The sequence below is a fragment of the Epinephelus fuscoguttatus genome, linkage group LG14, assembly GCF_011397635.1.
Source record: "Epinephelus fuscoguttatus linkage group LG14, E.fuscoguttatus.final_Chr_v1".
Lineage (NCBI taxonomy): Eukaryota > Metazoa > Chordata > Actinopteri > Perciformes > Serranidae > Epinephelus > Epinephelus fuscoguttatus.
In genome coordinates, this window is record NC_064765.1 from 34,195,673 (window position 1) to 34,207,938 (window position 12,266).

Here is a 12,266-nt window from a genome sequence, read left to right on the forward strand (position 1 = left end):
GCCCTCTTGTCAAAGGTTTTGGTGGGCTAATTTCTGAGCAGCAGAGCATTCCAGAGAAAATGTGTGTGTGTGAATCTGTAAGGACATAGGATCAAGCAAAACGAGCTCCATCAGAGGGCCCTGCTTGCGTTCATAGGGTTACAAAGATTAATGGTTGCCCACAACACTGAAAGAAATTTGCAAGAGATTTTGTAACAAGTTGATAGTCTGAAGTTGAAGTCTGAAACAACTATCAGATCAGATTTTGGAGTTGGATTTATTACATAGTCAGATGCCCTCTCCAGTAACACTGAAAAAGTGCCTGATTTCAAAAACAGAAGATAATCTTTTACTGACCCAACAAGCTGAATATCTGAAATCTGTGTACAGTGTAACTGTTATGAGCACAGGGACAAGACCCACCAGCTGCACCAGAGAACAGCTGCTCAGGCTAGCCCTGAAATATGTGATGAACAAGGCCTCTAAGATATAGACAACACAGAAATTAATTCATGTTTCTACAGATTTTATCAGTCACTGTATTCCACAAATCAATCTACTAACCTAACAGCCTTAGAGGATTTTTTTTAAGTAATGGAATGTTCCATCAGTCGATGATAATTGTGGCCGAACTGGAAACGATAATAACCACTTAAGAGATAAACTCTCCAACTAAATAAACTATCTAGGCCTGGACAGATACCCTGCCCAATTTTTTAAAAAAATTCAAAACCCAGCTCTCCCCATTACTACTTTCTGTTTTTGAAGAGTTTTTATCTCACTCCCTACCCTTCACTATGCCTCAGGCTGTCATCTCATTCTTTTAAAAAAAAAGATAAAGAGGAGCGTCGGTGGCTTAGTGGATAGAGCAGACGCCCCATGTACAAAGGCTTCTTCCTTGCTGCAGTGGTCCTGGTTCAATTCTAGCCTGCAGCCCTTTGCTGCGTGTCCATCATTTCACGTGATCACACAGGTTTCATAAAAGGTTGGCACTCCTTCTTCAACATCAGGCGACTTGTAAACAGTACTCAGGAATTGATTCTCACCTTAAATGCTGAAAAGGCATTTGATCGGGTGGATTGGGACTTCTTGTTTCACACTTCACAAAAGTTTGGCTTCGGCCCTAAATTTATATCATGGATTAAGATCCTTTATTCATCCCCGGTTGCTGCAGTGCGTACTAATAATAAAATATCTCAACTCAACTCAACTTTATTTATAAAGCGCTTTAAAACAACCACAGCTGAAACAAAGTGCTGTACACAGGAGGTCATAAAACAACAAAACAGTGAGATAATAAAAAGCAGTTAAAACAAAAAAAACAATAAAAACAGCAACAAACAAATAAAAACAGAATGAGGTCTCATGCTGGGTTAAAAGCCAGTGAGTAAAAGTGGGTTTTAAGGTGGGTTTTAAAAACAGACAGTGAGGAGGCCTGTCTGATGTGCAGAGGTAGATTATTCCACATTTTTGGAGCAGCAACGGAGAATGCATGGTCTCGTCTAAGCGTTCGCTTGGACCTCGGTACCTCAAGGAGCAGCTGATCAGCTGACCTGAGGCACCGGGTAGGGGTGTAGGGGTGAAGAAGCTCAGAGAGGTAGGGCAGGGCGAGGCCATTTAAAGATTTAAAAACAAATAAAAGGATCTTAAAATGAACTCTAAAGTGCACAGGCAGCCAGTGGAGGGAGGCCAGGATGGGTGTAATGTCCTCTCTCATTCGTACTCCAGTTAGCAGACGAGCGGCAGCGTTCTGGACTAACTGGAGACATGCAAGGGAGGACTGGCTAACTCCAAAATAAAGTGCATTGCAGTAATCCAGCTGAGATGTAATGAAGGCATGGATTACTGCTTCAAAGTGCTGATGTACAAGAAAAGGCTTCACATGCTGCCTGAGGTGAAAGAAACTCGACTTTAGAACTGCACTAATTTGGCAGTCCAATTTAAAATCACTGTCCATCTTAAAACCCAAGTTAGTAACAGTAGACTTTGCATAAACTGCTAAAGGACCCAGATCAACAGGGGAGGAAACACAGGAGCCGCTGGGGCCAAACACCATCACCTCTGTTTTTTTTTTTTCATCAAAATTTAAAAAGTTTAGGGCCATCCAGGCTTTGATATCTTCAAGACATGACAGCAGGGGTTTGAGGGAAAATGCATCGCTTTTACTCAGGGGGACATATATCTGGCTGTCATCAGCATAGCAATGAAAAGTAACACCATGCTTTCTGAGGATAGACCCTAGGGGAAGCATATACAGGGAGAAAAGCAGGGGTCCTAAAATTGAACCCTGTGGGACCCCATATAAAAGCGGAGCGGAGGAGGATTCACACGCACCAAGACCAACATACATAGTCCTGTCGGCTAAATAGGACCTGAACCAGTCCAGGGTGCTACCACCAATGCCCACTAGCTGCTGCAGACGTTTTAAATCGCCCTTTTTTGAGTTACAATGCGGTACCAGGCAGGGATGTCCTTTATCCCCACTTTTGTTTGCCTTGGCAATTGAGCCACTTGCCAAGGCTTTGAGAATGTCCGCAGATACCAAAGGGGTTAAACGAGGAGGCCTAGAACATAATGTATCATTGTATGCTAAGGACATGTTACTTTATATATCCGATCCGTCTTCTAGTTTACCACACTTTATAGAACTGCTTAATAAATTTGGTCAGTTATCCAGCTATAAAGTCAATTTTCAGAAAAGCAAATTCATGCCAATTGGAACTGCAAACCAGGATGCTTCTTTTTCTTTAATCCCCTTTAAAATCAGCTCCAAAAAAATTAGATATCTGGGAATTTGGATTACACGTTATTATAAAGATCTATATAAAGCCAATTATAAACCGCTTTTGTTACATATGAAGCAGGACCCATTATCCCTCTCTCTTAGAGGAAGAATGAACTCAATCAAGATGATTATTTTACTGAAACCTTTCTATATTTTCAGAGTCTGCCAATATTTATTACAAAATCTTTTTTCAGCAATTTAAACAGTCAAATTTCAACTTTCATTTGGACAAGAAACCACCCAGGACAAAAGAAAGAATACTACAAAGACCTTGTAAAACAGGGGGCATGTCACTTCCAATTTTTTATACTATTATTGGTCAGCTAACATTACAGCAATATTATATTGGTTAAGAAAAGACATTACTGCTAGCTGGGTAATAATGGAGAGAGCATTCATGCAGTTTGCTCGTCTATCAATACTATGTGGTCATAAGTACTATATCGTAGGCAACTGGACTTGTTTGCGTTTGTTTCGCCTCTCATCCAAGAAGCTTCTTCAGTTCTAAATGACTGGTACGAAGTTGCAGGCTTTAAACCCTGTGTGCATGGGAACCCTTGCAGAGTCAGTAAGTGGTGTCGTAAGCCACCCCCTCTGTTTAACGATGGTCGTTCCAGCTTGACGAAGATGGCTTCTTAGAAACAAAGACTGTGATAGTGGCAATTTAGCACATAGTATTGTCAGTGAAGATTCTCAGTCAGTTCCAGCTTGACGTAGATGGCCATAGCCAATTGTAATAGCGCTTACAATTACCATGACCTGGATGACAGAGAATCTACACTGACAATACTATGATTAAATTGCCACTATCACAGTCTTTGCCTAACGTCACATTAAATCCAGTTGTAAAGTCTGCTATTAAGATTTTTTTATCAGTTCAGACGACACTTCAAACTAACAGACTCTTCACTTGCTGCACCAGTGGCAAAGAACCAAATGTTTACTCCGTCTACAATAGATGCAGCATTTGATACATGGTCAAACAGTCAAATCACCTCGGTACGTGATCTCTATATTGATGACACTTATGCCTCTTTTGACCAGCTAGTTACAGTTACTCGCAGCTCCAAAGCTTTGCGGCTTCTCATCTTGGGTGTTTCCCTTCCTGCCCTTACCCATCCCTCTTAGATTCTGTTTTTGAATGTAACATAGCTAAAAAACAGTCCATAAGTCAAACATACGAATTACTCAATGCTCATAATCTTGCAGCCTTGGACTCTATAAAGCAGAGATGGGAGGAGGATAATGGAGAACAGATATCAGACGAGGTGTAGCATAAAGCTATTCAAAAAATGTATTAATCTTCTATTTGTCTGAGACATGTTGTTGTTCAATTTAAGATTGTACACCGACTCCACTGGTTCAGAGCTTGGTTGGCTAAGATTAGCAGTTATACTGATCTTACATGCGACAGGTGTAAACAGTCTTTAGCCACTTTATGTCACACCTTCTGGTCATGTCCAAAACTTTTTTATTTCTGGGATTTAATATCTAAAACTTTTTCCAACAATGCTTGGACAGCTAGTTGCCCCATCTATGTCCATGGCAATATTTGGAGTTACTCCTCTGGATGTTAACTTAAGTAGAGCCCAAGCGGACATTGTCCCTTTCTGCTCACTTTCGGCCAGAAGGCTCATCCTGTGTAAATGGAAAGACTCTTTACCTCAGATTTATGGGCATTGGATTAAGGATGTTGTGCATCATTTACAATTGGCGAAAATTTGTTGTTTTATCAAAGGATTAACTGCACGCTTCTATACCACCAGGCAACCATTTTTAACATTTGTAGCAAGTATGGAAGCTGAAAAATTGTAATGAAACATGCAAAACATGCTACACTCCCCTAGTTATGTCACACATGTTAATTAATTTGTCGTTATTTTTCCTTTTTTATTTTATTGATTTAAAAAAATATATTTTTTCATTTATTTATTTTTTTTCTTGTCTACTGGATTTCCTTTTGCTGATCTGGCTTTCTCTGTTTGTTTCTGGGTTGTTGGGTGGATGCAGTTGTCTTTTTGCTCTTGTTGGTTCTATGTTTGTTGATGCTTGTGCATCTTTATTGAATTATCAATAAAAATACCTTGTTTAAAAAAAATTAATATTTCTGATGTTTTTTGTCTTCTGTTCCTCTCTTAGGCGACAGTACTAGACTCTCTGTCTTCAGCACAAAAAGCGGAATTGCTCCTTGAACCAAAGAAATTGTCAAATGAAACCCTTGTGAGAATTGTGTTCACAGAACTTACTGCGTCATCACGTGTGGAAGACCTTGGCTCTTTCTTTGACAGATTTGTTAGTGGTGCTGCAGAGGTAAGTATTTTCATCACATTTAGTTATGAATTTTTCCACTAAATAAAAAAAGTATCAAATGACTTATTTATTTAAAATTTCTTTTTTTTTTCTAGCAAAACCTGACAACCATTGACCCAAGAGTGCGTAACACCATTCTAAATCTGACACTAGTTGCACTTGGCCCAGAACTATCCATGCTAGATGCTGAGGGATTCAAGTTATGGTTCCAGGTCTACCTACCCCTGTTCCTCCCAGGCATCATGTCAAGCACATTTGAAATCATTCCACGGAATATCAGCTGTGACTCATATCAAGAGATGTGAGTGGAAACAATTTTTCTATTCCTCCAGAAATGTTTAAAAAGGGAATGGAAAAAGAAAATGGAAACATTCTGCTACACATTTTGGTGAATAGAGGAATTTTTCATTGTTTTCACAGTGTCAAGGGTTGCAACAATGTTTTCACTCACCTCTCCGTGAGGCAGACCCAACAGGTTTTTGCATTCATAATGGACTTTCTTCGGACACATTCCTCATCAGGTAACTTAGATGGAATAATTGCATGACATTGCATTTGCTAGTACTTGTGTGCTGTAAATTGTCTATAAATCCACATTGCAATGATTTGTATGCCATGTTCAATTTAAAAAGTCAGTATCTTGATACTTAGGTCGCTCCTGCATTGAACCTGTAAATGATGACAGACGTTGGCTCAAAGACAACTTTGGTCAGTTCCGTGTGCATGCCTCCTACATGGATTTTGTGACCCTGAAGAACAATTTTAATGGAGTAAGTGTTGCCTTTTACTCCTTGTCACTTTCATAGTCACACTGGCTCATTACAAATGCACCAAGGGGTGTAAATATATAGTCATGTGGACAGACAGGTAACTTATCAAGTGGACCGTTTTGGTGATTGTCATCCTCCATCATCAGTGCTACATGGAACCTTATGTGTTAGTATATATTCTCCACTGACGCAAAGAGGTCATGAAACAATAACTTATTATGAGCATTATTGCTTAAAACTAAAACTTGACTATAAATGTTCTGAATAATGATGAAGAAGTAGAAATAGGATGAAAAAGAGGAGTCTTGCAGGGGGTATGGTTACTGTAGGATCACCATGATTCGCTCACTTTTTAAAAAGGAACTGCCAAAATACTCTGCCCTGGATACAAGCACAACACACCACTTTTTCAATCCATTTACTCTCTGATGGATTCAGGAAATTCCCCATAATTCCATGGTAACAAGAATATGAGTTACCATGATTAACATGTACTGTATATACTGGTAATACAGATTGTTTATAATTTCACCTCCATTAGAGTTCATAATCAGCAGATTTAACAGTATTTTAATTTTTGAATTAATACCAAAAAATCCAGACACAAGAGTGGGCTTAGAAATGAACCAACTCAATTCAGTTTTTTAGTACAAACAAGAGTCTGATGGACAAATTTCACACCAACCTAGACAATCTGAATCTAACAGGCAAATGGGGAAAAGCACTGCAGTTAGTTGAACCAAGGACCCTATCTCAAACCTGGCTCACAGCAACACACAATAGAGCTGTCATTGCTATTTTCAGACCAACACAGTTGTCATTTTGATGGCCAGTGCCCATGTTATGTAAATAGCAACTGTACTTGTGCCCGTCTGTGTGCAGGTCTTAAAATGAGGTGTGTTCAGGTTGTGTATTACTATTTTGACCAGCAGAAAGTGACTGCGCCACTGACCAACAAAAACCTGGTCTAAGAGAGGCGCTGTGTGCATTTATGCCCAAGGAGCCAGTGTTAATTTTGGCAGCAAGTCTTAATTTTAGTCTTCAGAAAAAAATGCTTGTTAGTTTTAGTCACATGTTATTTATTTTTATTCTTCATAGTTTTAGTCTAGTTTTAGTTGACAACAGCTCCAAAAATTAAGTTGACAAAAACTCATTACATTTTGGTAAACTTTTTTAAACTTTTTCTTTTTCTTCTGATCCAATTGGGCTAAAACAGGTATCAGAAATAGGAATAAAGGTGACAGGATATATCAAGTGATGAAATTTCATTTCATTTTAATTTTTTCTTCTTCATACTTTAAACACACTACTTTTTCCTCTATTTCTCAGAGTTTTTGACAGGTTTAAAGAATGATTTACCAGCACACACATGCTCATCATCATTTGCAAAGCTCCAAATCTCTCTAAGGTTTTGAGACCATAAATACCTAATTTCAGACAACTAGACAACTACTTGTTTGTTTCCAGGTTCACTGTAACCTTTGACTTATCAACCTCACATTTAAGAAGCAGATAAATATTACTTTGTCATAGTTTTCATTAACAAAATGAACACTGGTTTTGTCACTGGACATTACTTGCCTTTGTTCCTTCTACAAGACAAAAAATATTTTACACAGTGACTGCAAATACTAAAAAGTCAGGTGATTAGCTTACTTTGTGACAATAGGTGAGAATTCCACTGTTGTGTTTGCTTACTGAAATGCTGCTTGTCACTTTTAGGTGGAGGTTGCAGATCTTCTTACTATCAGTCAGCTGGCCCACCTTGCAGCAACTCCCTCACAGCTACAGGACATGGAAGACGTGACAGAAATTATGACAGCCATTGACCCTGTTGACTTTGGGACTTTCTTTGACACAGTCTCACCAGCCATTGAGGTAAACGTTAGTATAGCTGACATTTTCTTTTTTGCTTAATAATACTCAAATTGCTTCATTTTCATTTTTGCGTCACTCAAACACAAGCCAACAGATTTGAAACATGCTTTATCAAATAGTAACTTTATAACCCCACTGAAATTAAAATGCATGGCTTTTGCAATATTATTAACACTGAAATGCCAGTTTATTGAGCAGACTTAGCTAAAACCAATGTGGTCTGCCCTGCAATAAATCCTAGCTTCATTAACTTCCGCGTCAGCCTACAGAAAAATGGCATCCCTCGGGCACTCTATACTGAGAGGCATTACTAATACTTTGCCCAGCTATTTACATCAGTTACATTAAACTATTTTTGTAGCAGTTACATGAGACAGCTAAATATAAACAAATTTTGGTTCTTTAGGTATCTCCTTGTGGCTTGTTGAACAAGCTAGCATAAAGAAAAAGGTGTCATTTTGTGTCCACCTCCTGAAACTGTTTTATTGTAGCAATAACATGAGTAAGAAATTACCTGTAAACAACAGCAAATATTATATTTTTAGACAGGCAAACATCCTGACTTTCATCGTGGCTTGTTGAACATGCTAGCAAACACTTGCTAACATAATTTTTCAGGCTAACTTAAGACAACTAACAGTCAACTAATCAGCTGCTGTAGCATGCTTTGAAGTCAATATTCCTGCAATTGTGAAGGTTGGTTATTTCAAGTGCAGAATGGGGTGGTCCTGTTTCTTCAGTACCACAGCTAACATTTCATTGTTTTCAGTTTTTAACTTAGTGAGCCTGCTAAACTCTCAAGCAGGCACAGTGGCCCACCTTCCCAGAGGCTCAAAGCTAGTGCATGTCTTGATATTTCCATAGATGTTTTTTTAGCCCGTTTAAAAGCAACAAGGGAACAAAAATATTTGGCTTTCTCAAATACAAGCAGACAAATGACTCATAAATGGTAACATGATCAATAACATACCATTTTTTCTATCCTGTAAACCATTCAGTTCCAACTCTTATTTATTTTATGCAAAATTCTCCCAGGAACACCCAGTCAACTACACAGAGGAGGTGAAATCTGCCTTCCTCCAGGCAGTAATTGACAGAGGGGATCTGTCCTCCTCGGCCATCAATGACACAGAGTTCCTGCAGTGGCTCAGGATTCGACTGAGCCCTCTGGTGGTTAATCTCTCTCCCAGCCTGGTGACACCTTTATTTGACATCGGGAATAACAGGAGTTGTAACAGCAGCCAAGAGTTGTAAGAATTTCTTTGGTCTGGGTCATAATCATTGGGATTATATATATTTTTTAATTGCTTCAGACTAATTTTAATCTGAATTTAGGATTAAATTGCTGGACGCACAACACTTGACACTCAGCAATGACACCCAAAAGGAAATTGGCAAAAGCATCCTCCTCTTCCTCCAAGGTTTGTGCAACAGATACACATCTATAAATAACGAAAAATGTTAATATTGTTGTTAAATAGCCTGTGCCTATTTCAGTATGTTTTTTTCCTCAAATTTTATAATTTTGTATCAGGGTACACAGTGATTTCATTTGTGTTCAACACAGGTCCAACACCCCTCAAGTGTTACAGTGGTGGAAGCTTCTACAACTATTTGAGAAACACTTTTCTCAGCTTTGATTTTCCAGATTTGTCGATGTTCACATCTCTCCTGCCACAGACACGCGAGTCAGAGGTATACTTAAACAAAACAATACTTTTTTTTTTTTGCCTCATTTTTAAATCCCAAAACAGACGGTAAAGTAAGAGTTACCACCTGCCATAATGCAAATGCCCACATATGTTGTGCTGTTAACTTTTTCAACCACTTATTTCTTTTCTTTCAGCTCCTCAGTACCATCAGCACCTCAGAGCTGAATCAGTTCCTCAGTCAACCCAATGTGATTGATAAAGACTCTGACATCTGTGTCATCTTCAACAACTACAACAACACTCCTGCTTTCCTTGAAACTGTATGTCCTTCTTCTAAATCGAGCCATATAACTAACATTATTACTTATAAGACATGTCACTTTTACATGCTGATATAAGTTGCATCTAAGTGGTGATTTTGTCACCATATACACCAGTTCTCTGTAATACACCATTTGATCATCAATTTGAAATTAAAGATTTAACACTGGCCTCTCATTAAACGTAAATAAATACATGTGTATGTCATTAGGAGGATGTGCCAGATGATGTGAAGGAGGACATCCTCCCCTGTGTTTGGCCTTTGGCGCTGAGCAGCAACAGCAGAGCCGAGGTTAACGCCTGGTTTGACCAACGGTTGACAAACTATCTTAGATTCCTCAGAAAGAGCCTCATCAGCTCCAATGAAGTGCAGAATGCTTCGTGTCTTGCCTTCCAGAAATTGTAAGTCTCCCTTTTTTTTTTTTTTTTTTTTGTTACAGTGTCAGAAAGTTTAGTGACAATAGGGCTATCATTATATTTTGTGTTGTTTTTCCTCCTGTAGTGTCTCTGTACTGGGAAATAACTTCACATACAACAACTCTGAATTTGGACAGCAGGATGTATACACCACCATCAGTACATACTTGATGACTGGTAAGAAGAATTTTTGAGCAAATGTGTGTGGGGGTGTGGCTCGAAAGGACCTACATTTTACTGTCCATGCTTAGTCTAACTTTAACTCTAGGTTGAATGAACACAGCTGAAACTATAAATATTTTTTTAGAGCAAGAGCTTGCTAAAGGTTTTCTGGGCAAGAGTTTTTGATTTTGTTTTTAAAGGTCTGTTGTGTAAGCTTTAGGGGGATATACTGGCAGAAATGGAATACAATATGTATAAATGTTTTCATGAGCAGAGGTGGGTATAAGTACTTTGATTACTTTTTGCAGGAACGAGTAACCTAACGCATTAGTTTGCTGTTTGAGTAATCAAATACTTGAGTATATTTTGAAACAAGCCATCAGTTACTTTCGTTACTTTTAGAATGCTGGTCCTTCAGCTCCAAAACAGCAACGACTGTCTTTTGGTTCTAATAACAGAGATAACATTAAACCTATCAGGCTGAAAGAAGCCATGAAGCTTGTGGCTCGCTATGTGGAGAAGAAATGCTGCCATTGTGTTATGGTGGAGTCTAAAAAAAGGTGGAGGGGGACTCGTTGACAGACAGGTCAGACTCAGGACTTGCATTATGCCTGGTTTACACTACACGAGTTTTCTGCCCGTTCTGAGAGTCACTATGTCACATTACACGATTGTGGAGTCATCGTGTCCTATTTTTATTACTTTTACTATCATCTGAATCACTGTTTCTGTTCATATGCCAGCCGAAATGTTGTCACCTAGCAGATGGCAGGAGCTACATTTGAAGTACCGTACACAAACATTCAAGCTGCTGTATCCTCCACAACCAAGTTCCTACAAATGTTTCACAATAAAAAGCCTATTTAGAAAGTGGAGGGATTCTCTCAGTCGAGGTTATAAGGGGCTTTAATTCTTTGAAACAAATTCAGGAAGTGTTGAGTTTGAAATGATGGTGCAATATGTTAACTTTATAAAGACAACGGGAGCAGATAAAAAGTAAAAATATAAGGATACAGAGGGATTAATAAATAATGGACTGTCTATAATGTAGTTTGTTTCAAATGAAGCTGGGAGCCTCTGCAGTTGTGGTGAGTAAAAGCCCCGCCACTATTTGTTAATGTTATTACTTTATGTCCGACCGTGAGGATGTACCATTGTTTGCTAGCTTGATGCTAACGACAGTAACGTTAACTCAGCGGGTTGACAAAGTGCCTCTGCTGTTTCACACCATCATTTCCCCCTTTTACTCTGTGTGATAACATAGCTAGAGAAAATATTAAAAACGCTGGAATGTTGTTGTCCTATAGTTGTTTACGGCAGCAGATCGTTCTGTGTTTCTACTGGTCAAAAAAATGACCACTGGTAAAAAATGTAGGCTTAGCGCCCTGTGGTCCATTGCCCAATAGGAAATGTAGAATACTCAAAAGTACTTTAGAAGTGCTTGAGTTACTTTTCTCAGGGAGTAACGTTGGAAGTACATTAAAAGTACTGGAGTTACTTTACTCAGAGAGTAACACAGTAAAGTAACTGGTTACTTTTAAAAAAAGTAATACAGTAAAGTACTTTGATTACTTTTAAAGTAACCCTTACCCAACTCTGGTCCATATTAGCACAAAGCACCTCTATGCCCAACCGTGCAGGGTCGCTATGATAGCTGTGGACTCGTGTTTCAGTGTCACTGGTCCGTAAATATTTGAGCCATCAGTGATCGCCCAATATGATTGTTAGCCTGTATTACAACTATTAACGAATTAACTGTTAAATACTTTACATTCATTTTTGATAATGTTCTGTTTTTTTCCTGTTTCATAGGCTCTGAAGCCAGATGCTACAATGCCAGTGATGCAGAACTAAATTCTACTGCCTGGTTTGCCAATTACATCGGCAGCTTTGTGTCATTTGTCACTGTGGATGATCTCACCACCTTCACCTCCACCAGTCAAGTATGTCCTGATATTAGTTTCTATGTCATTTAAAGTTTATGCTTTAAAT

At 38.7% G+C, this 12,266-nt stretch overlaps 1 protein-coding gene across 1 annotated transcript in view; it reads left to right on the forward strand.

Annotated features, from left to right (window-relative positions):
• LOC125901393 (uncharacterized) overlaps positions 1-12,266 on the forward strand; it is a 49,375-nt gene that overhangs the window by 5,494 nt on the left and 31,615 nt on the right. Inside the window, exons 7-18 of the mRNA XM_049597083.1 lie at positions 4,904-5,074; positions 5,170-5,375; positions 5,495-5,595; positions 5,726-5,844; positions 7,567-7,722; positions 8,758-8,972; positions 9,058-9,143; positions 9,290-9,417; positions 9,569-9,694; positions 9,907-10,097; positions 10,198-10,289; positions 12,087-12,217. Of these exons, the coding sequence (XP_049453040.1) occupies positions 4,904-5,074; positions 5,170-5,375; positions 5,495-5,595; positions 5,726-5,844; positions 7,567-7,722; positions 8,758-8,972; positions 9,058-9,143; positions 9,290-9,417; positions 9,569-9,694; positions 9,907-10,097; positions 10,198-10,289; positions 12,087-12,217 (1,722 nt within the window). The remainder of the gene's footprint in view (positions 1-4,903; positions 5,075-5,169; positions 5,376-5,494; positions 5,596-5,725; positions 5,845-7,566; positions 7,723-8,757; positions 8,973-9,057; positions 9,144-9,289; positions 9,418-9,568; positions 9,695-9,906; positions 10,098-10,197; positions 10,290-12,086; positions 12,218-12,266) is intronic.